Genomic DNA, 27,609 nt, shown 5'->3' on the forward strand with positions numbered 1-27,609 from the left:
CAAGAATTTTATGCTTATCACCCAAGTGTTATGTTTTATTTCCTCACGGACTTATACTAACTGAGAGTGATTCATGTTGCAAGATAATCATATATGGACTTTTTTTCTTTATATACCATATTCTCAGAGTTTTCTATCAAGAGTGTTTTAATATTTGTGGAGCGGCTTTTTGTTTTTTGTTATGTTATTTGTGTATCGCACGCTAGCTGCCGCCTATAGTGTGTCATCTTAGTGTGAATATTAGCGCAGTTTTGTGTTTTTCCATTGAGTTCCTCGACAGCCTAACAAGGAACTCGACGAGCAAAACTATGTGTTTCGCCCGTCGAGTTCCTCGGTCGTGTGTACGAGGCCTAACAGTTTCCTACAACTCTTTAGGACTCCTCTGGCGTTATCTGAGTGCAGACCTAAACATGTGATGTGGCAATTACAGGAGTGGGGGAAAGTTGCTGCTAAAAATATATATATATATATATATATATATATATATATATATATATATATATATATATATATATATATATATATATATATATATATATATATATATATATATATATAAAGAGAAAGATTTAATGCAACAATGCATTGCAACACACACCAGCACACACAGCCATTAGACTCCATCAAACCAAAATGCAACTTTTGGTAGATAGCTTTCAAATGGCCAGCTTATTATTTAAGTGTAATTAGTATGTAATATGTAATTTATATGGTATTTTTTAAGGTTTCCCCAAGCATGACTATAAGCCTGTATGGCATAAGATGATAATTTGGTATACAAATCCATACAGGTATTGTATGTCTATGAGAGAGAGAGAGAGAGAGAGAGAGAGAGAGACTTGTAAAGCGCAACACATGCGAACTGAATCGCCTCTGGGCGCTGTATCCATTTCATGGGTAAGGAACCCCTTGACCTCAGAAGAGATGGGTTTTAATCTTTCTCCTGAAGGCCAAGTGGTCCGACTCCAGTCGGATGGTGGTTGGTAGTGCATTCCACAGGCGAGGTCCCTGGACTGCAAATCTTCGATCTCCTTTGGACTTGTATCTGGCCTTGGGTATCTGGAGGAGGTTTTGATTGGTGGATCGCAGAATGCGATTGGGGTTATGGGCTTTTATTTTTTTGCATAGATATTGGGGGGCGTTGCCTTGAATACACTTATGTATTAGGCAGAGTGCCTTGAAAGTGATTCTGTCTTTTACTGGCAACCAATGAAGGGATCTCAGTGAAGGTGAGATTGATTCCCATGTTTTTTTCCCAGTCACTAGTCGAGCGGCCGTATTTTGAACGACTTGCAGACGAGTGATTTGGTATTTGGGGAGTCCTAGATAGAGGGCATTTGCGTAGTCGAGTCTGGAATTGATGATTGTTCCCACCACGACTGCAATGTCCTCATTCGGAATAAAGGGCGCGAGTCTGCGTAGTAGGCGCAGCAGATGGTGGGATCCGCTGACTACTGACCCTATTTGTGCATCCATTGTCATGTAGGTATCGAAAATTACTCCGAGACTTTTGACTTTGGCGCTAGGGGTGATAGTTTTACCCAGAATGGGTGGGGGAGTCCATGTTGACGCGGGGTGATTTTTCCGGTTAGCGTGAAACAGGAGAAGTTCTGTTTTCGAACCATTGAGTTTAAGATAACTGTTTGTCATCCAGTAATCTATTAGAGTGAGGCATTTCTCTAGTCCAAGAGAATGATCCTTTTTGTTGCAGATGCGGAAATACAGTTGTGTGTCGTCTGCATAGGAGTGGTAAAGTAACTTCTGGTTACTGATGATTTCAAAGAGAGGGCGAAGATAGATATTAAACAATACGGGCGATAAGGGAGATCTCTGAGGGACTCCGCATGACACCGTACGTTTTTCAGAAGTGAAAGACCCCAGTTTCACTATTTGTGATTGGTTTTCCAAGAAGGAGGAGAACCAGGGTAAAACACCTTCAGCGACTCCGGCTACTTCAGCTAGCCTAGCCAGTAGTAGTCCATGGTCTACAGTGTCAAAAGCCGCGCTTAGGTCCAGCAGTATCAGGAGAAAGATTCTCCTTCGTCTGCGGCCTCTAGAGCATCATCCTATATTTTGAGCAGCGCCGTTTCTGTTCCGTGACCCGGACGGAAGCCTGATTGAAACGGATCGAGTCATTTATGGGTGTCTAAATGCAGTTGCAGCTGTTGTACAACTACTTTCTCCATTACCTTGGAGAAGACATTTAGAGCTGTTATGGGCCTCCGGTTGTTTGGGTCTTTGGGGTCGAGGGTAGTTTTTTTTAGAATTGGTTTTATTGTACCTTGTTTTAGCAAGGTGGGCACCATGCCCTCCTTGAATGATTGGTTAATGAGCTGCGTGATAGCTGGTGCCAGTATATCGGCACTTTCTTTCAGCAGTTTAGTGGGGATGATATCATTGGGTGCTGTGCGATTACGCAGAGTCCTGATGATGTTTTTAGTGGCATTGATGGAAATGGGTTTTAGAGTGAATTTTGGTGATTGCGGCGGATTTATGTGGGTATTAGGTTTGTGATTTGGGGGGGAGTTGGTGACGGTTCCATTTTGCTGAATACTTTCACGGATTTTTTCAATTTTATTAATGAAATAATCTGATAATTCGTTGCAAAATTCTTGTGAATCAGAATTGGGGGCCTCTAAACAAGCTGGATTCATAGTCTGAGTGACCAGCTTGAAGAGTTCTCGGGGGCGGTTAAGGGCATTTGCGATGATGTTGGAGAAATGATTTTTTTTGGCCGTGAAGATTTCTTTGTGATATTTCTTTGTTATTATCTTGTAAATGGTGTGGTTTTTATCTGAAGAGCACCTTTTCCACGCAGCTTCTGCTCTTCTACGCTCTTGCTTTAGCAACGTCAGCTGGTCATTAAACCAGCTGGAGTTGTTTTTCCGGATGCAAGTTTTGCGTTTTGGTGCTACTAAGTCAGCTGACTGTAGTAGCGCCTTGTTGATGGTGTCAAGTGTTTCTGTGGCTGTTTGTTTTTGTTGGGTTGTTTTTATTTTGTTCCCTAGTGTTGTTTTGAAGAGTTCCGAGTGGAGTTTCTTCTGAGATCTAGTCCAGTGAGTTGTCACCGGTTTTGTCGTTTTTTTTTGGGCTGGCATTTTTGGTGATTGTGAATTTGATGGCATGGTGATCGGTCCATAATTGCGGCTCATTTCCCAGGACGTCAATTTCCAAATCTTGTTTGAAAATGAGATCGAGCGTATGGCCTGAGGCATGAGTGGGGCCTTGTATTAGTTGCTGCAGACCTAATCCTTCCAGATGGTCAATGCAGGCGTCGGCTACGGGGTCCAGCGAGGAGTTGGCCCAGAGGTTGAAATCCCCAAGCACCAAAAGGTGTTTGATGTTTAGGGTATATGTGGAGATGAATTCCGTCAATGACGTGAGAAGGTGTGTTTTTGGGCCTGGTGGTCTATAGCAAAGTAGCATATGGACCGTATCTTGGGGATTTGTTTGCAGCTGCAGAGTGAGGGTTTCCATGAATGGAAGCGAGTTTTGAAGGACTGGTTTGGTGATCGAGAGGCGAGTCTTGTGGATCACCGCCAGGCCCCCCCCTCTTTGCCCCACTCTGTTTTGCATTTGAATGCGATAATTTGCTGGCACCAATTCTGTTAGAATGGTGTTTCAGTCGGCTGTCAGCCAGCTTTCTGTGATGAAGAGGCAGTCTAGATCGTGTTGAAGGATTGAAATCATAGATTTCTTGTCAGTGTTTTACTGCCGATCTTGTGTTGACCAAAGCGCATTATGCGCTTGGGCTGGGGTACCTGCGCGTAGTTTTTGACTGTTGATCGTTGATTGATTCTCAACAGTCGCTCATTCCTTAGAGCTTTTTTGGTGACAACTGGGAGTATAGAGGCAAATGGTTTTAGTTCCCGGATGGTTTCTGCAGAGTATTTTAGGTAACCCATGGTCGCAGGAAAAAAAAAACGCAGGGAAGTAATGTTGATTTGGGGGGGTCTTATATGGTGATGGGCGGAAGACTGTCCAAGTGAGCCGTCACTCGTTGAGTCTTCACTCCCCGATTGGTCCAGAGGAAGGCGAAAAACCCCAGGCATGCTGTGCCAATCTGCAGCGATCGGGGAAAAAAATTCCTTCCTGACCCCTTAACGGGCGATCAGTGCAACCCTGGATCAATTGCCTAGGGGGGAGTGGGGGGGTGGTGGGAGTCCTGTTTTTTTGTGCTGTGTCTGCAGCAGCCGAGAGCTGGGAGGACCCTGCCTGGCTGCACTATCCCTGGGGAGAGCCGACTCGTTTGAGAGCGTCCTGCTCTCACTATCCCTGGGGTGAGCAGACTAAGGTGAGAGCGTCTGCTGCACCGCTGAATCTATATATCAAGAGTTCCAACTTTATTAGCTGCAAGCTTGTTCTGGATCAGTGATTGAAAAAAATAATGAAGACTCCTGTCTTACCTCCTGTTTTAAACTCCTGCTTTTTAACTCAGGCACTTTTGGTCAAAGAATGCACTTCTGGTCAGAGAGTCCACATGTGAAGCCACCATCAACTGGGAGTCAGTATGATGTGTATTCACTATATTATTGGGATGCCTGCCTTTACACACACATGAACTATAATGCTATCCCAGTGTTCGTCTGTAGGGTTCAATACAGTGTTGCCAACCCCCTGAAATGAAATTTACTGGCAGGATGCCAAAATTTACGAACGGCACCAATTTTTTACTGGCAAAAATCCGGAAAATTTACTGGCAGAGCCGCACTTTTTACTGGCACTGCAAAAAAGTACCTAAAATTACAGCGTTCCCTGCTAAACAGTGCACATATCAATATTTTAACTATAAACCTGTAGCTAGTGCTATCAGCAGCGTGTTTAAGTTAAACAGAAGTCAAAAACCAACTGCCTCCATTTACATGAAGGTCAGGTTACTGTAAGCCAGCCAGCACAGAGTTCCCCCTTACATCATAGTCTGCAGGATTCCCCCTTACAGTAAAAAGGAACTCTTATGCAAAGGGAAATGCTGCAGATCATGATGTAAGGCAAACTCTGGTGTAAGGGGGGGGTGGGGCTCTTGGTATGCTGATGCCTTAAGAGTTCCCTTCACTGGAACTAAAGGCCAAGCCCAACCCCTGAAAAACAACCCCACACCATATGATTTGGACCAGTGCACAAAGCAAGGTCCAAAAAGACATGGATCAGCGAATTTGGGGTAGAGTGTTGACCTCAACTGGATAAAACACCTTTTGGATGAATTAAAGCTGAGACTGTGAGCCAGGCCTCCTCATCCAACATAAGTGCCTGACCTCACAAATGCACTGGATATCTCATAATATGCAACACCACCACATTTTTTTCAGAAACAATGTACCTTTACTATGAAAATGCTGTACTTTAGCGCCTATCAAGTGACTTTGCCTAGACTACAATATGTCATTCTGTCATTCTGTTGCAGGAAGGAGGAAGCATTTCTTCAGTGTCCTCTTCCCCACTGGGCAGAATGCAAACATTGCACTTTGTAGCAAGTCACAACGTTACAGGCTTCAACAGGGGCTTATCTGCACCAGAAATTTGTGAACATAGGCAAGAATTTCAAAGGCATCATGGTTTACAATAGACACATACACTGCCGAAAAATTTGTTTGGTTTTGTTTCATTTGTTTTTTCCTAAATTCGAAATTCATAAATTCGACAAATTCGTAAATTTAAATATTCGGAATTTGGAAATTTGGCAATTCTAAATTCGTAAATTCAAATATTCAGATACAACATTAGGGATACGACTAGGTTCATCAGGAACTACTGACGACATAGGTGTGCCCTTCCATGTAGTGTTAGTCCCACTCCTCTTTTTTGAAGATATTTAATAGCCACAAAAAGAGAGTACATGGGTGTAGATTTAACACACCTCAGAAGGGAGACCCTTTAATAGGGCTCACCAAGCCCCTATGCAACACTTGGTGACTCACATGACCCGTGTGACTCAGGTGACGCGGGTAAGGAGAAATTAACTGCTGCAAGTGCCGGTTCAGAGTCTGCTCAGTGTCCCACAGCTGCCTTCTGGAAGCACTGCATGCTTGGCCTACACAGCTTAAATAAGCTGGGTGTGCGCTGGAATGTTCGTGCATGCACATGCACGTGCGTGGTCCCGGCGGACAGGTGTGACTGTATTCGCATACAATGCAAATCTGCAGGAATGTCTTAGCGCTGTAGTGTCCAGCACCTGGAGGCCACATTACAGGCAAAACCTCACAGGATCTTAGATCTTCTTTGTGAGGCTTGGGTACCATTTATCTAAGCATATAAAGCCTGTGTCAAATGGATCCGATCGTTTGATTCCTTAATTCATTTAAGAACCATTTGTGGGACTAGAGACCTGGAGCTCAGAGAGCTCAAACAACTGTGCCATCTACCTTGTAGACACTGGTAAAAAACTGAAGTAACTTCTTGTAAGGGAGGGGTTATAAAGGGGATCACTTCCTGTCTAAAGACCTTTGGTCTACCAGTGTCCATTCACCTGGATATGGAGTATAACCCAGCAGGTAATGAATATTAGCTTAACTCTGTGTCCCATGATGTATGAAAAATAAATATAGGTTCCTAAAAACATGGGTTTTGTATATTTTTGTTGTAAAGTACGTCACCTAAATGTCTCAAACAGTCTCAGTATATGTGTGCATATGGGAATTGGCCTGCAATTCAGTCCATATCTGGCATGCAATTCAGTGCATATCTATAACATCCAGCATGAATCAAAAATAATTCCTTACTTGCACCCAAATATGTGTTACATAATAAATAGTTCAGTCTTGTGGTTTGATTCACCACTGCTAGATGATATAACAAGCATCATAGCTGGCAAAAGTCAAATATCGATACATCTGTATAGATCACCCAGGCAATGCATGCAAAACAGGGAGGAAATGTGTTCACTTGTAGTTCTTGGATACATTTAGAGAAGGATCCAGTAGAGTAATCAGAAGAAAGTCGTAGATGGAATTCCAAGTTGGTCAAAAAATTTCAACGCAAAAAAACAATAGTTGTATAGATTTTACAAAAAGAAAGTAAACAAGAACAAAAGGCTAAGTCAACATGGAAGTGAGGTGACTACACAGAACACATGGATAATTTAAAGTATAGAATATTTTAACAATCACATTACATGAATCCATAGGTAGGTGACATATACAAGCATAGAAAACGGTAGTTATTTACTCCAATTTCACCAGTAGCAAATCAGTTGTCAGCCAACAAAGTATCTTGTTAAAGGAGATCTAAAATCTAACCACCTATCTTATATTAACTGTTGTTTACTGGGAATTCACCTGTAGGTATAGGTTATCTTTTCAAATAAATTAAAGGGATTGTAAAGGTTTGTTTTTTATTTTCTAAATAGGTTCCTTTAAGGTAGTGCATTGTTGGTTCATTTACATTTTCCTTCAATATCCCTTCTAAATGTTTTTTTTTCTTTGTCTGAATTTCTTACTTCCTGTTCCTCCTCAGTAAGCTTGCCCCATCATCCGAGCCGTTCTAGCTGGGGGTTAGTCAGCGTGCTCGCCCCCTCCCTTGGGACTACATCCCAGCAGGGAGACATTGTGAACGTTCCCGGTTGGGGGGACGCTGTGATGTAGTCCCAAGGGAGGGGGCGAGCACGCTGACTAACCCCCAGTCAGAACGACTTGGATGATGGGGGCCAGCTAACAGGAAGTAAGAAGCTTAGACAAAGAAAAAAAATTAGAAGGCAAATCGAAGGAAACGGTAAGTGAACCAACAATGCGCTAGCTTAAAGAAACCTGTTTAGAAAATAAAAAGCAAACCTTTACAACCCTTTAAGTCTGACAAACTCTAGCATTCAGGTTTCTACCTTGGGAGCTTTTTTTTAGGACTACCATCCTATAAGCTGTAGGATAACACTGAGAGCCAAAGCAGTGCAATTATATAGGGTAGAGGAATTGAATAATCCTGATAATCCATAATGATGAATAATGATGAATTATCAATGACATTAATGTTAAAGCCCAATTGAGAGTCTAAATGACATCCCAGTTGCAAGTTAGATTCACGCCTTTTTTCAAACTTTATAAATTCCTATATACACTGAACAGATTTAAGAGTACGTCTAGCAAAAACACTTATCCCAGTATTTAATTTATCATTCTAATATTATTAGTTTCAATTTCATATATTTCTACATATTAAAGAGGAGCTACGCTCTCCTACTCAAAGATGCATTAAAAACACGCCCTTTTTTAAATTTGGATACTGTATTGTCAATACATTAAATAAACTGCTTACCTGCCAAATACCAGATTACTGGCCCTCATGAAATGCTGGTGGTGTTCATCTTAGGTCTGGGCATCTGATGCCGACACCAGTGAGTTCCAGAATGTAGTGTAGCTGGATTACCTAGCATGCACCTCCCGATCTTGCACAAGATGGTGTCCTGATCACAGAGCCTGTACCTCCTCATGGAAGATCCTATCCTTCAAAACTATACCCAACTCCTCCCAGTCGAGTCATTTTCTCTTTCAAAAAAAAACCGGGATGGCACCATTAGGCTACCCAAAGACTCCTGGGATAGATGACGTAAATATCACAGGAGTCCGAGGTAATTGTCCAATAACATAATTGCCTAAGTGGTGGTAGTGAAGGCAAACTTCATTAAAAAAAAAATTATGAAAATATCCATTTGAAACTGCACTGCAGATGGGTATTATAATAAGAGAAAGTAAAAAAAAATTATAAAGCTCCTCTTTAATTTGTTCAACAAAATTATGTTACGTACAATGGTTTGGTTGTTTGGGTTAAATTGTATGCCTCAACTCTGCTTTAATAACCAGTGTTTTAGAGAACAGAAGAATTATTTGATTACTATTTAAGTCATGATTTCAATATATGGATTTCACAATTTTATTGTAGTTATTTAATCTAAAAAGAAAGACTAAATGTATGATCTAGTAAGAATAACAATAATTATAGTACCTTCTGAAAATGGTTCCCATTCATATAATCTCCCCATAAACGGCTTGTTGTTATAGGATGCACATTGTACTTCTCTGGTGCCTCTGTTGTTCCCTGGACACAGCTGTGAAAACAAATAACCAGACAAGGGTTTATAATTCAGAGTTAATAACTGTCTCCACAAGAGCTAAAGAGATCTGTACCGCATGTCATTTTTATACAGTGATTTTACTACATATACATATCCTCAGATTCACCCACTTCCAGAAGACAAACCATCTTGTGTTTGTTTGCATGCAAGTTGGACATTGCATGCATACACCACCTGCATTTACTAAACATGTGGCATGTTATCTAAATTGATTTCAGATGAACTATAAACTTTAGAGTTCTTCTCACCTAATGTTTATAGAGATGTCTATCTTTTAATACTACATTATGCATGTTCGAATAACCACACAGAGAAACATGTGCAAATTACTATGGAGGGTGATGAGTGGTGACAGATGTCTTATCCGTGACTTTTATCAAGGGTCCAAATACTGTATGTCTAACATTCTTTATTGAAAACAATATGATATTAAAGCGTAATACAAAACCCATGTTTTGGGGTTTTTGATTTTATTTTTGAGAAGACATCTAGACTAATCTTATAACATTGGTCCTATTCTATGAATATGTTGAACTCCACTTCTTCTAGCTGGTTCCCAGACTGCTGCTCCCGCCAGTGGCGGGTCCGTCCATAAAGAGTGCAGAGGTGCCGCCCCTTAATCTCTATGCGGCAAGCCCCTAATCTCCATGCGGGGAGCCGGACACAGAGTTCTACAGGTTGTTTTTTTTTTGCAAAAAACATGGTTAGAGATGAAGGCTCTAATTGGCTTGTGCCCTGAGCACACCCACTTGTGACAATAGTGAATAAACGTTAATCAGAAAAGCAGTAACGAGGTCCATGGTAACTCTGGAGGACCCGCAGAGATCCACAGCTCAGGTGGGAAACTCTGTTCACAGGACAACTATTAGTTGTGCACTTCACAAATGGGAAGATGAATGGAGCTAAATACAGGGCGATCTTGAGACTGGGGCAGAGGTTCACCTTCCAGCAAGACAATGACCCCAAACATACAGCAAGAGCTACAATGGAATGGTTTAGATCAAAAGCATATTCATGTGTTAGAATGGCCCAGTCAAAGTCTAGACCTAAATTCACTTGAGAATCTGTGGCGAGACTTGAAAACTGCTGTTCACAGACGCTCTCCATCCAATCTGACAGAGCTTGAGCTATTTTGCAAAAAAGAATGGGCAAACATGTCACTCTCTAGATGTGCAAAGCTGGTAGAGACATCACCAACAAGACTTGCAGCTGTAATTGCAGTGAAAGGTGGTTCTACAAAGTATTGACTTAGGGGGACTGAATACAAATGCATGCCACACTTTTCACATATTTATTTGTAGAACATTTTGAAAACCATTTATCATTTTCTTTCAACTTCACACCTATGTGCCACTTTGTGTTTTTATCACATACAATCCCAATAAAATGCATTTAGGTTTTTGGTTGTAACATGACAAATTGTGGAAAATGTCAAGGGGTATGAATACTTTTTCAAGGCACTGTATATATGATGCGAAGGTGGTTAAGCTAGACTCAGCGTTTTGGTTAAAATGGAAACTCTTAAAAGAGATGTAACATACAGTAGCTCTTTAATTCTGGTTTTGAGCAAAGTTCCAAGTTTTTAGCAGGTGTTATGCTGTGCCTGGAGATCATTTTGAATACCCCTACACCACTAGCTTAGCTTTTCTACAAGTAAATGAAATCCTGCTAAGTATATACATGTCTTTAGACAGGTATCTGCACCCCCCTGCCCCCTGAAAGGTGTCAAATGTGACAGCGGAGGGGGGAGGGTTCCCATCAGCGGGAGTTCCACTTTAGGGTGGAGCTCCGCTTTAAAAGGAAAACTGACAGCCAGCCACTCATATATCATCCTTTCCCACCCATATACAGCCCTGATTTAGCTCCAGGAGAATCCTTCAGGCATTAAGTCTTAGAGAGAACATTTATTAGCTTTGACTGATTTTTTTTCAGTCATTCTTTGCCAAATATAAGCATGGGGGTGTTTCCTGTGCACAAAAACATAAATACAAGTAGCATTACAATCTATTAGACTAAACAAGCCCTATATCATAAATATGATTCACTCTAATTTTTTTTTTTTTACCGCTGACCATAGTTCAGCATATTTACTGCATTTAAAGAATATGTAAATATTTGACTGTCCATAGCTTGGCCACATTTCTATCTTAAAGAAATTATGTGGTGGAGAAGCATGAGCAAAACCAGTAGAGAGATGCGCTAGCTGACATCACACTGACTCTAGGGATGCCTTGAAGTGATATTTGCACTGCTTAACAGATTTTGCCGTTAAAGCCTAAGTTTTTTTTTGTTTTTTTTTATCAAAAGGGCAAAAGTGATGGCACTTGTATTGAATAAGACGTGTCCTATGTGCTGCTGGCTGCTGTTTTTGTTGAAATCCGAAGTCCTTTTTCCCCCTATATTAAACAACAGGTTTTAGTGACATCATCGCACATGGACTAGGAAGTGATCAGGATTACAGGTTTTTATGGTGAATAAGGCTGTATATAAGAGCAAAAAAAGCTTATTATGATGCAGTTTTCCTGTGTGTACTGAGGAACAGGTGCACTGATTAATGTGAGTTTGGTTTTAAGAGCTTTTAAAGCGATATACACAATGTGGTACTTGTTTTGTTTGCCTTGAGTGATGCTTGGAAGTGAATAATGTCGGCAAGTTCTGGACCCCAGGAAGGGAACAAAGGATTATATGACCCCTGTAATATATGGATCATTATTTTAAGGGGAAAGCACATCTTTACTGGTATTCGCAGTGCAGGAAACCAGTGGAGGATGAAAATTGCTATATGAACAGAGGGACCGGCAGATGAATGAAAGGTTTGCCTCCTCCTTTCTAAGAGCATGTTTCATTTAAGGAAACTATAGTACACCTTCTATGAATTGAGGAGGGGGCCAAAAGGGCAGGTATAGTTGACACGCTTGACAAGTACCTATGACAAATCCAGCAGCTGTATTAACTGCCACAGCATTGGCTGATTACAGATGCTTGTATAGAGGGTGGGCACTTTTCATCCAAAATAAGTACCATCCTTTGTGCTGATTTGAAAAAATAAATAAATAAACTTTAAATTTGTTATGACGCCTGTTTTGTTTCAACCACCGGATCTTCTTAGGCATCCATAACCATGTGCAAACTTGGTGGAGGACAAAAGGTTCAGCAATTAAATTGTAAACATCCATCTGCCATCCAATACCTCTCACCAGCATCAGGCCTCATTCACACTGGACTGCCCCTAGGAGCGTCTGGCATTTTTTTAAATTCCTGCCTCTAAACGCCCCTGCATGTTAGCCTTTGTGTCCATGCACACATAGGATTTCAGAGGAGTTTAGAGGCAGAGATAAAATCCTAATAGGCGTGATTAGCGCCTGAGCGTCAATTCAATTATTCTGGCATATGAAATGAATGAACACCCAAGGGCTTGATGCCTGTAAACATGTTTAAACACATTACACATTTTTACAAACATCAGGCGTTTTTTCTCCCAAAACGCTGCTGTCGAGAGGAAAGGCTTCTAGGAGAGTTGGGAAAACATTCTGTGTGCACGAAGGCCTTACAGTCTGACACCTTTAGCACATTTTCCAATTCCTTATGCAGTAAAGTGGACATTGCTGTAAAAGTTGCTCCCACTTTTTTACTGAATCTGAAATCTGCGTTCTCAAAAGCGTTAGCAGGTAGAGCTCTAAAATTAAGGCAATTCCATTTACAAGCCGCAAATGCACGTACACAGAAGCCCGTTCGATTGATGGAAGTTGGATGTACAGTAAATAAACTTGGGCCAGGGCTGTGGAGTCGGAGGAAATCTTGGGTACCTGGAGTCGGAGTCAGAGGAAATTTTGGGTACCTGGAGTCGGAGTCGGAGTCAGCAAACAATGCACCGACTCCAACTCTGACTCCTACTAAATTTAGATTGTCGGAACATTTAGGAGTCGAAACATTTATCTACCGACTCCACAGCCCTGGAAAAATCTGAAAAAATATTGCCATGACTAGACTTAGTCTTTTGCATTCTTTTTTGTTGAGTACATTTTTACATTTTACTGCCAAAACACTAACATAGTTCCAATGTGTTTCAGCAGTTGTATGCTAAAATGTAAAGTGTTCCTTCCATTTACTGTAGTAGCCATGGCATTTATCCCTTCTCTCTTTGCAGAATAGCAAATTTGTTACTGATGTACATAAACCACACATCTACATTATGTAAACCAGCCAACTAAAACATGTCATTTATAGCTGACATTGGCGATATGATAAGTGAAATATATATATATATATATATATATATATATATATATATATATATATATATATATATATATATATATATATATATATATATAAAAAATGGGAGTGTGTGTGTGTGTGGGGGGGGGGGGGGTATCACCATTATATTTTACCACTTCAAGTGCTTGGGATATGTTACAGTTATTGCATCATCTGCCAGTAAATGAACCCACCTGGATCCTGAAACAGCTAAACTGTGTATTTTACTATTATGGCAACCAAGGTGAGGCTACACAGAAACTGTAAAACATTATGTACAATCTATTTATCTTAGCACTGTCATATGAGAGCTAACTGTATATTCGAGATCTATATATGTAGCTGTAAAATCTGTAACAATAAGCCTCATGTATGAAAGTGTCTGTAAACTGTCTGAAAGGAAAATGTCTGAAAGCAAAAATCTTGTTAAGCCCAATGGGAAATGATCAGACTCTTCCCTTCATTGTCACACCCACATTAAAACAATGACTACATCTATGTAGTTGCTATGACCAACTTTTTTTTATGTATAACGGGACCAGTTCAGTCTTCTTTATACATTGCCACTATGATGTTTATTTAAAGCTTTTAAACTATGGGCAGATATAAAAGACACACATTAAAGTTGTATCTATGGTCAAAATTTAAAATCATATGTTCATTTCCACATTGTATTTCAACTGCAGTTGTGCTCAAATGTGTGCATACCCTGGCAGAAATTGTGAAATTTTGCCTAAAAAAACTCTTTTATTTAAGGATAGTGATCATATGAAGCTATTTATTATCACATCATTGTTTGGCTCCTTTTTTAAATCATATTGATAACAGAAATCACCCAGATCAAAAGTTTGCATACCCTGGAATGTTTGGCCTTGGTACAGGCACACAAGGTGACACACACAAGTTAAAATGGCAGTTAAAGATTCATTTCCTACATTTGTGGCTTTTAAAATTGCAATTAGTGTATGTGTATAAATTGTCAATAGTTTGTTAGCTTTCACATGAGTGAACACTGATTAGACTGGATACTGAGCCATGGAGAGCAGAAAATAACTGTCAAAAGACCTGCATAACAGGTAATGGAACTTTATGACAATAGAAATACAAATATATCCAAAAGCCTACATTTTCCAGTAAGTACTGTTCAATCACTTATTAAGAAGTGGAAAATGTGGGGATCTCTTCATACAAAGCCACAGTCAGGAAGACCAAGAAATATTGCTGCCACAGCTGCCAGAGGAATTATACAAAGAAAAACCCAGAGGCTGCTCTGGAAAAAAACGGCGTGGTTGTTTTTATGGAGCACAATACGACAATACTTGAACAAATATGATCTACATAATCAAGTTGCCAGAAATTTACTGCGCCAATGCCACAAAAAAGCCTGGTTACAGTATGGTTACAATATGCCCAAAACCACCTTGACATATCTCACCAAGCTTTTTGTGGCTCAACTGTATTTCTAACTTACTCCTAATAAATCTGACCAATCTTGGAGTTTATAAATTTACTTTGTAAAGATCCCAACACATTTACTAGAAATTTAAAATAAACAGTAGAGAAGAAGCCATAAAGCATGCAGGGAATCCATGCAGTTATGAAAAGTGATGATTAGCAGACAAGCAACACTCAAGACATGAAAGGAGATTATTCAAGTCAATTTATATTGTATTGTCAGAAAAACTATTGTTGTTATTGTTATTACATAGCTGATGTTATAAAACTGAAGTGTGCATTGTGACCATAGAACTATTTTAATGTAGCCCTGGAATCAATAATACATCTGTAAATGTAATTTTAAATGCAAACAGTGTAAGTACAGTATTTTTACATTTTATCAACCTCCTGAAGTCTCTGTATGTAGAATTAGGCAAGAACAAACAACATTCATTGCTATTCTTTCAGATTAGTCTGGGTCAAATAGTCAAATTGTGGTGCCATATAAAAAAACAACATCATTTTGGTTACTTGATTGCTTTCTCTTGACAACAGAATTCTACAAAATGAGATTTCAGAAGATCTCAGAGGAAGAGATGCTAAGGGGGACTGAACATCAGCACCACTGTATCAGAGAAGCATCCTACAAAGATGCATGCAAAGGCAAGCTGATGAAGTTTCAAAGCAGGAACAAATAATCTTGGGGGGAAGCTAAGAATTTGCATGTGTGCTCATGAAACTACAAACGTAATTCACTAAATAACAGTGGTGTTTTTGAGCAGTTACAAAAGGGGAAATCATTGTTTTCCACAACAAAAGGTTTCCCTGTCTATCCCATTCTAGAGTCTACCTGGATATCGGACTGCACACAACAGTTTTTTTTTTAAATATATATATATATATATATATAATTGTATTTTTTATTAAAGATTTTCACATTACACATACAGCACATTAAGCTCAAAAAGAGCTAGAATTAATCAAACAAGAAATAAAAAACAAACAAAATGAAAAAAAAAAAAAGTTACAGGTATCCAGGATGAGAATAGATGTGTATCTATAAAAAGAGCTGTATAAGACAGGCCAGTTAAGGGCTATAACAATATTCCCCTTGATTACAGCTGGAAGTATATAGCAATTTTGAACAACATAACACAATATACCATGGGGTGAGGGGACAATCTGGGTGGCATCCAGGAGTCAACAAGGGAAGTGGAAGTATAAAGAGGAGCTATATCTTGGAGGTGCGGGGATGGAAGGATAAATGCGAATCAGACAAGGTCGGGGGGGAACCATATTCAGCTTTGTCCCATAACTTCCAGACCCCATCGAACCTGTCACATAACATTGTTTTGAGAACTAAAAATATGGCATACCAATACCATAATTTCATGCCATACACATAATTGTGTCTGCCTGCTTTGCTCATAGAATAAAGGAAAGGTTAAAGCTGTTGTAATTTTTTTTTTTTAGGCATTGGTGTTTGTCATTACAACACGTGTCCTCATTTCCAAAATTTCCACTCTATAACTGTTCTGGTGGCAGCACAAAAATTAGCATTTACCCTAATGTTCATTCCCAATGACAGTGATGACTAACACAACTAATTTATGCCGCATACACACGACTGTTTTTCGCGATGTGAAAAATGTCTTTTTTTTATGTCATTAAAAACGATCGTGTGTGGGCTCCAGAGCATTTTTCGCGACATTAAAAATGGCCATAAAAATTTAGAACATGCTCTAAATTTTTGCTTAGTTTTTAATCTTGTCAATTTTAACGTTGTAAAAAATGGTCGTGTGTAGACTTTAACGATGTGAAAATAACACACATGCTCAGAAGCAAGTTATGAGACGGGAGCGCTCATTCTGGTAAAACTAGCGTTCACAACGGAGATAGCACATTCATCACGCTGTAACAGACTGAAAAGCGTGAATCGTCTCTCACCAAATTTTTACTAACACAAAATCAGCAAAAGCAGCCCCAAGGGTGGCGCCATCCGAATGGAACTTCCCCTTTATAGTGCCGTCGTACATGTTGTACGTCACCGCACTTTGCTAGAGCATTTTTTTTTCACGATCGTGTGTAGGTAAGACAGGCTTAACAATAATCGGGTTGAAAAAAATGTTGTTTTTTCTAGACCATTAAAAATGGTCGTGTGTACGTGGCATTAATCTCTCTAATGGGGACACAGAGGGCAAAAGAGAACAGAGGGTCTACCCTCTCACCACTCTACCCAAATCTAAACAATTTTTGTTTTCCTTTAGTTATACTTTTATTACATCTAACTTGTATTAGGAAATGTAATATCAATTCAGATTATCTACAGTATGATCTAAAACTGAAAATAAATAGGGTTATGCAGCAAGACAATGATCCACAACACAGGAGAAAATCAACAACAGAGTTTTAAAACAAAAGAATTGCAATATTTTAGAAAGCGAACATTGAAATGCTATGGGACAATCTAAAGCAAATCATCCAAACAAGGCATTCCAAAATTATAGATCTGTGTATCTAGAAATAAGCAATAAGCCAGGTATGATCAGCACCTATTTGATAAAGGTTTCTACAACAAAGGGCATTCAAGTAGTTACTAAATATAAAGGTCCAATGTACCATTTCCATTATTGTCCTTAATTGTTTAAACCGATGTTTAATACCAATAAGGTAGTGCAAAATGTTGTGTGTTGTTAGGTAATCCCATATTTATTGCCATGACTTTGATAAAGATCAGATAACATTTTACGAAGCCATTAAAGTAGAAATTATGAAGGGTTTACAGAACTTTTATCACAACCATGAAAAAATGATATGTTCATACAGATTGTTAGACCTGATTTTTACCACTAACATAAAATAAACGGGTCCATAAAAGACTTTAGGGTAATAAAGAATTATTCATAGAAGACTGGCTAAGTCCTTCAATCGCATTGAGCTGCAGTGAGATAACTGGGATTCCATCCAAACTGGACATCCAGCTGACTTTACCTTTGATGTGGAGAACGTATTAGCAATATAAAGCACATATGTCTGGTGGATCACATTAGAGTGAAGACTCCCCTACATGTGTTTTCCATGAAGGCATCATATACAACGTTACGAAACAATGTCAAAAATTGTAACAAATTATTTTTTTCTCTTAAACCGCACTCTGCAAATGTCATTACATTGTACAGGTTTACTTAATCTCTGCAGAAATTTGAGGACTGAATCCTATTGTAGGCTCAGCGACATTTCAATAGTACTGGTATATAGTTTATTCCATCTGCAATTAAGTTCCACGTTTTGGAACAGAAACAATACATGCTTGAATAATGCCATTTTTTTCAGGCGCTATAAATCTGCTCAAAAGGAGAGATGAAAACACAGATGAAACTATAGCTGGCAATGGCACTAAATTCTTTAATTTACTAACGAAACAAACTGATCATTGTCTGAGTGAAGCCTACCATGTGACTGTTGCTTTTAGGTAGTTTGGGGAAACAGATCATCCTTCTGATGTGTTGCACATAAAAATCAAGGCTGGCAATTATACGGTCTGGTTCCTGGCCCTTGAATGAGTCTGGCATTTTAAGAGTCCCAGAATTATTTCAGCATTCTCAACTAAGATGAGCTGAATTGCTCTATTGCTCAATACCATACTTAAAACTCAAACAATTAACATCATTGAGGAAATTGGTATCATCTAAGTTGTGCGAGTCAATATTTTTACTCAAAGTGTATGTGGAGCCAAGAACTTTTTCTAGTTTTGGATAGCGTAGGGAAAGTTTAGAACTCCTGTTGAGATATTATTGCTATCCAGAGCACTGTTAAGCCTCGTACACACGATCAGTCCATCCGATGAAAACGGTCTGAAGGACAGTTGTCTTAGGTTAACCTATGAAGCTGACTGATGGTCCGTCGTGCGTACACACCATAGGTTAAATAACCGATCGTGTCAGAAAGCGGTGACGTAAAACACAACGACGTGCTGAAAAAAACAAAGTTCAATGCTTCCAAGCATGCGTTGACTTGATTCTGAGCATGCACGGGTTTTTAACCGATGGTTTTGCATACTAACGATTAGTTTTGACCTATCGGTTACCATTAAATTTTAACGCAAGTTGCCATTTTTTTAACCTAAGGTTAAATAACCTATGGGGCCTATACACGATCGGTTTGGACTGATGAAAACGGTCCTTCAGACCGTTTATCGGTTTAACCTATCGTGTGTACGAGGCTTTAGAGATATTTACCCTCACTTCCTTTACTGTGGCAACAGCTTTACTAGATAGGAAGTGAGGGAAAATCTGAACAGGGTTCCAACCTCTATTGAAGAGAAATATTTGTAATACTGGGCACCTTTACCCCCTTCCTGCCCAGGTCAATTTTCAGCTTTCAGTGCTGTCACGCTTTAAATGAGATTTGCAGGGTCATGCAACATTGTACCCATAAAAATAGAGCTTTCTTTTGGTGGTATTTGTTTACCACTGGATTATTATTTTTTTGTTCTGCCAAACAAACAAAAAAAGACTGAAAATTTGGAAAAAAAAAACATGTTCTAAAATGATGCAAATAAATAATCTTTCTTCATAAATTTAGGTCAAAATGTATTCTGCCGCCCATGGTGAAAATAACCCAAATCAGTGTTTATTATTTAGTCTGCAGGAAAGTTATAGAGTCCATAAATTATGGTATATATATATATATATATATATATATATATATATATATATATATATATATATATATATACCATAATTTATGGACTCTATAACTTTCCTGCAGACTAAATAAATGAAAATTGATCAATCCTGATATACCTATGATCTAATTTCTTGAGGCCCGTAAATGCTAGAACAGTACAAATACCCCCAAATTACCCATTTTTGGAAAGTCCAAGGTATACTGTGACAGTATGTAAGAAAAATAATATATATATATATAACAATTTATTTTCTTTTTTATTACATTTATAAAAAAAAGGGGGATTTTTTTTTTACGTACTGTAACACTGTACTACTCTAGGAAAGTAATCTGGATTTATTTGTTTTTTTACACATTACGATAGCTTATATCAGTGAATTTCATTGGTATAAGAAATCATTTTTACTGAATGAAACTAATTCATTTATTGTCTTTTGTTGTGATTAGCTGTGATTGGCTAAAGCTAGCACAGCTAGCAACACAATTGTATACAATGGATGGCACGAAAGGAAGCCATTTATTGTTTACAATTGTCAAATGATCTGCTGTGACTGGTCACAGCGATCACATGGTACAGTGTGGCTGTATAGTGATTAGTCATCAGCTGTGTCCAGTGGACACAGCTGATGACAGATCACGCCGCTGCGGTGCCCCACGCTCTTGCGAGAGCCACGTTGTGGGAGGACGTCAAATGACGTCCATTCAAAACGACAAAAGTCATGCACAATCATAATTTTGCTATAGGTCTGGTGGGAAGGTATTAAAGAGTCATGCTCACTTCCTGTCTGGTAAAAGTTGTCAGCAAGACAGAAAATGTAATAAATCTCTCTAATGGAGCTCTGGATAGAAGCATAAACCCAACAAAATGTTTTAAGCCTCCCCCATTGAATTCAAAACTAAGAAAAAAAAGGTTTGGCTGGAGATACACCGCAAAGTATGTCTAAAGGATAACATGTTCTCTTTAGCCTTTAGCTATTTGGGATAGTTAGTCTATTTGTCCCAGTGAATTCTAAATTAATTAACCTGCCTGGCGGTCTTCCCGAGTCTGACACGGGGTTAGATTTTCCTGCTGCGAGCGGAAACCCCGTGTCAGACTCGGGCTTGCCTCGCTAGATCCACAGGCACAAGTTACTTACCTTGTCCCTGGATCCAGCGATGCCACCGCGCTGTGTGAGCGAGCGGGACCTCGCTCGATTCACACAGTGCCTCCGTGTGACGCCGATCTCCGTTCCCTGCGACGTTACGACGCACGGGGACGGAGAACGGCGCCAAATTCAAAAAAGTAAACAAACACCTTACATACAGTATACTGTAATCTTATAGATTACAGTACTGTATGTAAAAAAAACACACCCCCCTTGTCCCTAGTGGTCTGTCCTGTGTCATGCATGTCATTTTATATAATAAAAACGTTTCTTTCTCCCTGCAAACTGTAGATTGTCCATAGCAACCAAAAGTGTCCCTTTATGTCAAAAATAGTTTTAGATCAGCTAAAAAACAGCGATCATAAATTATAATCACTTGCAGAATTGTGCGATAGCGATTTGTGGGGAAATTCGTCATAAAAAAAAAAAAATAATGACAGCGACAATTCTGCAACTGAGCAAATTTCAGTGATTTTGATTTGATTACATTATTGAATATTTTTATTATAATTATATTATTATTTGTTATAATTATTTATAATTATTTATTATATTATAATTTATAATTTTGTTTTTAAAAAAATGTCATACCCGGGATGCCTATTAGAAGCTTGTTTGGTCAGATTTAAGTGAGTTATTTCTAAAAATTACAGACCTACAATATAAAACGCCAAATTTCCTTGCAAATAATGGTACCGCTTTTAGCATGTTTTTTCTGACAGAATCATACCGCCAGGGAGGTTAAAGAGGATCCCTTTGTGAGGTTCAGAGGCGCAGTTAGACCAAACCAGTGGTTGGATACTCCAGGTGAGGGCACATCTGGTAAAGGGTATCTCGCATCATTTCGATTTGGAGCACATGGTGGTATAAACAGGAAGAGGATCTTTACCCTGGTTATTGCTTATAATTTTGGGACTGCACAAGTGAACTTTATATTTTCATACATTTATATATACATATTCATTATTTACATTGTGGAAAATTTTTGATCATCTCATTTCTATTCACATTTGTATTATCACATATTTTATTGGAACATATGTATGATTGTATAGGCATTGTTCATTGGTGATTCATATATGCACTTTGATTTTGGTTTTGCATTGCACATAAGGATACTTTTATAGCGACGGTAATCACCGTTAAATATACTGTTAATATTGTCACATATTATTTGTGGAGCGTGGCACCATTTTTTGGATATAATTTTTTGGATATCATTTTTTGCACATATTATTAAGAGTGTTAAGGTGTGTGCGATTCACTAATGATCACCACGTAAAAGCTCACAAGTATTTTTTTACATAATTTTAATTGCTTATACTTTGTATAGAATATATATACATTTAAAGAAATGAGCCCCACATGATGGACCACTTGATATTTTTCTGCCATTACTCTACCAGGATCATGGCTGCAGCCATGTTTCTGGCATAACTGCTTCTTGACAAGGCTGTATATATATGTTTGGCAGTCAGGAGGCAGTTTAATTAAAAAAATGGCTTGTGTGGCAATTTATTATGCTAAATGATTTTTAAACAAAAGTGCATCCCTTTAAGTGTTAAATGAGCACTACAATTCATAGTGCAAATGAATTGTCTAGTACCCTAAGACTATATCTTACCCAAAATGTAGAGGAAAGTATATTATGTGGTGAACATCTGACTCTGCAGAATGTTACTCCATATGTGTAAGAAACATACTGGATTTCATTTGTGACTCTCAATGATTCACAGTGAATTTCCAAATACAAAGTGGAGTAAGTCTCCTGCACAGCACAACATGGCTAGGTAATTCCGTTTTATGACCGCAAACTCTAATATAGTTTCTGACCAGGGAGTAAAATTTCTTTATGTTTTATTATAGAACTCATATGCTCTGATTAAAACAAGATGGCAAAAGAAAGGACTGTTTCATATATTAAGCTATTATTTAGCACAAACCCATTCAATACAATATGTTTTAGGAGACACTGAATTCAAACAGTCCAAATAAAATTACTTTTTTCCTTTTGTTATATTTTAATTCTTCCAATGCTCGGTTTGTCATAATCATATAAAATTTACTATGAAAAATATTACTATGGATCTGTTTGAACTGGGTTCTGTAAAATCAACCACTTACACCTCCACCTTAGAATCTAGAGCCTGAAAATTAATTAGATTGGCAACATAGAGCAGAGGAACAAAATGTAATTGTCTCAAAGTGCAAATCTTCCAATCTTCCTAATTTCTACTGCTGTAGTGAATTAGGGGAATGATGCAAATTTCAGATTGTTAAAATGGCAGTATTTTAAAATAAATGTAACAATTCTAAATGTAATTATAATTGAAATGAATTGCAGAGAAATCAAGCCAGGAAAGATATTTATAACGTGATAATGCCCTAGTCTAGTGCATAGTCTCACCCAGAGCACACAGCCTCTTTCAGCGTTTCTGTATAGGTTATAAACAAAAATACTGGCTTGTAAACAAACCTACCAGCTTGTTTATACTGGAGTCACTGTCAGTGCTCTTGTACATGATTTGTTTACACAAAGGCCACTATAGGTTCTCCGGCAACAAACTGAGATCCGGCTGTCAATTTCGACAGCAGGTCCTGGTCTCTATTGCAGGAACTCAGACAATAGTTTCTGTTTTTAAATGTATTGCAATGTTACTGTTAAAAGGTCATTTTATGTGCAGATCAAGAGAATTTCCTTTAGCCAGCACATCAATTCATCTGAAACAACATGGTAAGTAGAAAAAAATGCTTTAATAAAAACATACACATTTCCTAAAAACGTTTTTAATAAAAAAAAGTACCTATTTAAAAAAAATAATAATAAAAAAATTGCACTGGAGGATAGCACAGTGGCTAAGTGGTTAGCGCTTCTCCCTAGCAGCACTAGGGTCATCGCTTTGAATCCCAAACACAAGCACTACCTGCATGGTGTTCCTATGTTCTCCCTGTGCAAGTTTACTCTAGGTCAGTGGTTCACAACTCCTGTCCTCAGGACCCACTAACAGGCCAGATTTTGAAGGAGTTGTAAAGTCAGAAGGTTTTTTATCTTAATGCATTCAATGCAATATGATAAAACGTGAGTTAGGGACCTTATGCCCTGTACCCACGATCGGTAATTTCGACCGTGTGTATGCCCCATCGGAGTAATTCCATCGGAATATGTTTGCTCGGACGAAGGTCCAATCGTATGTACGGGGGTTTAGATTATAAACTCATTTAGGGCATGGACTGATGTGAATGTACAATATATATATATATATATATATATATATATATATATATATATATATATATATATGTACAGTATAAATTATATATATATATATATATATATATATATATATATTTATACTGTACTATATATATATATATATATATATATATATATATATATATATATATTTATACTGTACATATATATATATATATATATATATATATATATATATATATATATATATATATATATATATATTGACAGCGCTATATAAGAACCTTTAATAAATAAAATAGAAATTACTCCATATTAACCCTTTGTTAAAAAGAAAACTGAACTAAACCCTCCTATCCTTCACAGCCACCAGCCATTTAATGGTTTGACAGTTCAGCTTAAAGCGGTCCTCCACCCTAAAGTGGAGTCCCGCTGATCGGAACCCTCCCCCCCTCCGGTGTCACATTTGACACCTTTCAGGGGGGAGGGGGGTGCAGACACCTGTCTAAAGACAGGTATTTGCACCCACTTCCGGCCACACGCTACGGGCGAAAGACGGGCATTCCGTCACATCCCGTCTGTCGCCCGTTGTGTGCTGGGAACACTCGGCTCCCAACACACAGCGTGTGAGCCAATCGGCGGGCGCAGCGCGACTCGCGCATGCGCCGTAGGGAACCGGGCAGTGAAGCCGCAGCGCTTCACTTCCTGGTTCCCTGAGCGTGGATGGAGGGGGGAGCAGCAGAGAGACGAGCGATCGCTCGTGCTCTGCTGCGATCAGCGCTGGACTCCAGGACAGGTAAGTGTCCTAATATTAAAAGTCAGCAGCTGCAGTATTTGTAGCTGCTGGCTTTTAATATTTTTTCCCCGTGACACATCCGCTTTAAAGCACAAGGTAATGTGACAGTTATCATTGATGGCATGCCTTGAATGTAACTGTTTTGGGAAATCGTAAATTTAGGGGTTTAGTGATGCATTAAAGTGGAACTGAACTCCGCTATTCTTTACAGCCAATGAAACTCTTCTTGGCCTATATTTGATCCGTAGTTGCCATGGTGCTTCACACGTGATTAACTATTATACCAGCAATTTGATGGCTTCATAGTTTGGTTGAGTGCTATTATAAGCACACTATAAAAGCTAACACAAGCATACTAGTAACTGTGACAGCATTCATTCAAGCCATGCTTTGAATTTAACCATTTTGGGAAACCGTTAAGTCGGTGGGTTTGGTTCCACTTTCATAAGCCCTAATGAGGCCTGATTCACACTTGTGCAGGTTGTAGTTTGCATATTGTAGGTGCATTTTGCGTTTTAAAATACACATCTTTAAACCATGTAAGTCTATGGAACCAAAAAACAGAAAAAACACTCTGGCTCTTTTTACATAAAATGCACAGATGTGAACTACATCCATAGGTAACCATGTTAAATGGACTGTAGTGTGTTTCTGCAAAACTCAAAATGCATTAAAAGATGCATAAGTGTGAACCAGGCCTTATTTTTTCCTTTCCTTGTCCCCAACCACTTTTTTTTAAAACTTACATTTAAACTTATTTTGTTTGCTTTTTTTAAAAAAATCTTTGCGACAATCTATACAAATTCACAATATAAACAACAAAACTTTTTTTCATTTGTGCTTTGCACCAGAAAAGTAAGCTTAGCGCTATAATAATGGGGGCAAAGAACATAATAAAGTGCACACTTATTTATTTACAGTAACACTGGTCTGGTTGTTTTAAAACTAACACTGGTCTCTTTTTTTAACATCTACAGGTCTATAGTTTTCATAGAAAATAAAATAGATGTTGCAAGACAATACTGACAAAAGACAGTCTGAAAAAAGCAAACATAGGTATTAAGGGCCAGATCCACAAAAGGGATACGACGGCGTAACTGCTGTTACGCCGTCGTATCCCTGTTCCTAACTATGGAACTGATCCACAGAATCAGTTTTCCATAGTTAGGCAGAAGATCCGGCATGTGTAAGGGACTTACACTGCCGGATCTTAGGATGCAGTACCGCATCCACCACTGGGGGCATTTCGTGTCGAAATGCCGCCTCGGGTATACAAATTAGCACTTACGGAGATCCACAAAGCTTTTCAGCTTTGTTTTTTCTCCGTAAGTTTTAGTTTGCATACGCAAAATTAGGGCTGCTTTTACAAAGTGTAAACTGTTTACACCTTGTAAAAACAGACCTTTCTGTCCAGCGACGCGTTTTTTTTTTAATTTTTAAAAATTTTTTTCGCGCCGTATCTTTTTTTTTTCCCGACGCAACTTTATTGACCCGTCGCAATCCACAAAGCTCGGCGTAACGTAATTTCGCGCTATGCACGTCGGGAAAATGACGTCACGAGCATGCGCAGTACGGCCGGCGCGGGAGCGCGCCTAATTTAAATGGGAATCGCCCCCATGAAAATAGGAACGCTTTGCGCCGGCGAAATTTAAGTTACACAGCCCAAAATTTCTAGGTAAGTGCTTTGTGGATCGGGCACTTAGGTAGAAATTTTAAGGCAGTGTAACTTAAATGGAAAAAATTAAGTTACGCCGGATCTTTGTGGATTACCCCCTAAATTGTTATCATAAGTAAGTCATTGTTGAATTGACTTACCCAGAGTTAAAGTAGAATTACCCCTTGCCCACTGGACACTTAAACTCCCTTCCTAACCTGACCAATTGGGTTGTTTATACGTGTCTATTTTTATCTATTTCACCAAATGTTGGTATTATATCCACTGGAGCATTTGCACTTGCAGAGTAGAGTGGGGACTGGCCAGAGAAGGATTACATTGATGTAGTTAAAGTTGGCAAGCTTAAACCTCTTTTGCAATGTATGTGAACACAAAATCCCTGGGCCAGAGTCACAGAAGAGATACAACGGCGTATCTCCTGATACGCTGTCGTATCTCTGAGAGTATCTATGCGACTGATTCATAGAATCAGTTACGCATAGATAGCCCTAAGATCCGACAGGTGTAATTGACTTACACCGTCGGATCTTAGGATGAAAAACTTTGGCCGCCGCTGGGTGGAGTTTGCGTCGTTTTCCAGCGTCGGGTATGCAAATGAGGTTTTACGGCGATCCACGAAGGTTTTCGTGTTCGTTACGTCGTCGCTAGTTTTTCCTGTCGCAAAGTTAAGCCTGCTTTAACATGGCTTAACTTTAGACGAGCCATGTTAAAGTATGGCCGTCGTTCCCGGGTCGAATTTAAAATTATTATTTTGTTGCGTAAGACGTCCGGGAATACGAACGTACGTTACGCACGTCGCCGTTCAAAAAAATGACGTCACTTCGCGCAAAGCACGGCGGGAATTTCAAAACGGAGCATGCGCAGCATGTCCGGTGCGGGAGCGCGCCTAATTTAAATGGTACACGCCCCATTTGAATTAGGCGGGCTTGCGCCGGACGCCTTTACGTTACACCGCCGTAAGTTTACACGCAAGTGCCTTGTGAATCAGGCACTTGCGCTGAAAACTTGCGGCGGTGTAACGTTTAGACGATACGTTACGCCACCGCATTTATATGTGAATCTGGCCCCCTGTTTTTGTGCAAAGGGTGTGTAGCAGTGTGCAGAGGGGTCATTCAGAATTTGTACTGTTTATGGGTGGAGCTTATGGCACCAGATTGTCTGTGCCTATAGGTACCCAAGATGTACAATAAATGTGGTCTTTCCTCTCCAGTTTATAAATGCAAAGTGTCAATGAGTTATTTTTTTTGCCAATTAAGGGATTATACACATTATTAAAAGTTATGTAAAATTAAGAAACATTGTTCAAGTTGAATATACTGCTATCTACACACGATGGGA

At 39.0% G+C, this 27,609-nt stretch overlaps 1 protein-coding gene across 1 annotated transcript in view; it reads right to left on the reverse strand.

Annotated features, from left to right (window-relative positions):
* Positions 1 to 27,609, reverse strand: part of THSD4 (thrombospondin type 1 domain containing 4) — an 894,854-nt gene that overhangs the window by 565,887 nt on the left and 301,358 nt on the right. Inside the window, exon 6 of the mRNA XM_040342787.1 lies at positions 8,929 to 9,031. Within this exon, the coding sequence (XP_040198721.1) occupies positions 8,929 to 9,031 (103 nt within the window). The remainder of the gene's footprint in view (positions 1 to 8,928; positions 9,032 to 27,609) is intronic.

This window comes from Rana temporaria, chromosome 3, assembly GCF_905171775.1.
Source record: "Rana temporaria chromosome 3, aRanTem1.1, whole genome shotgun sequence".
Taxonomy (NCBI): domain Eukaryota; kingdom Metazoa; phylum Chordata; class Amphibia; order Anura; family Ranidae; genus Rana; species Rana temporaria.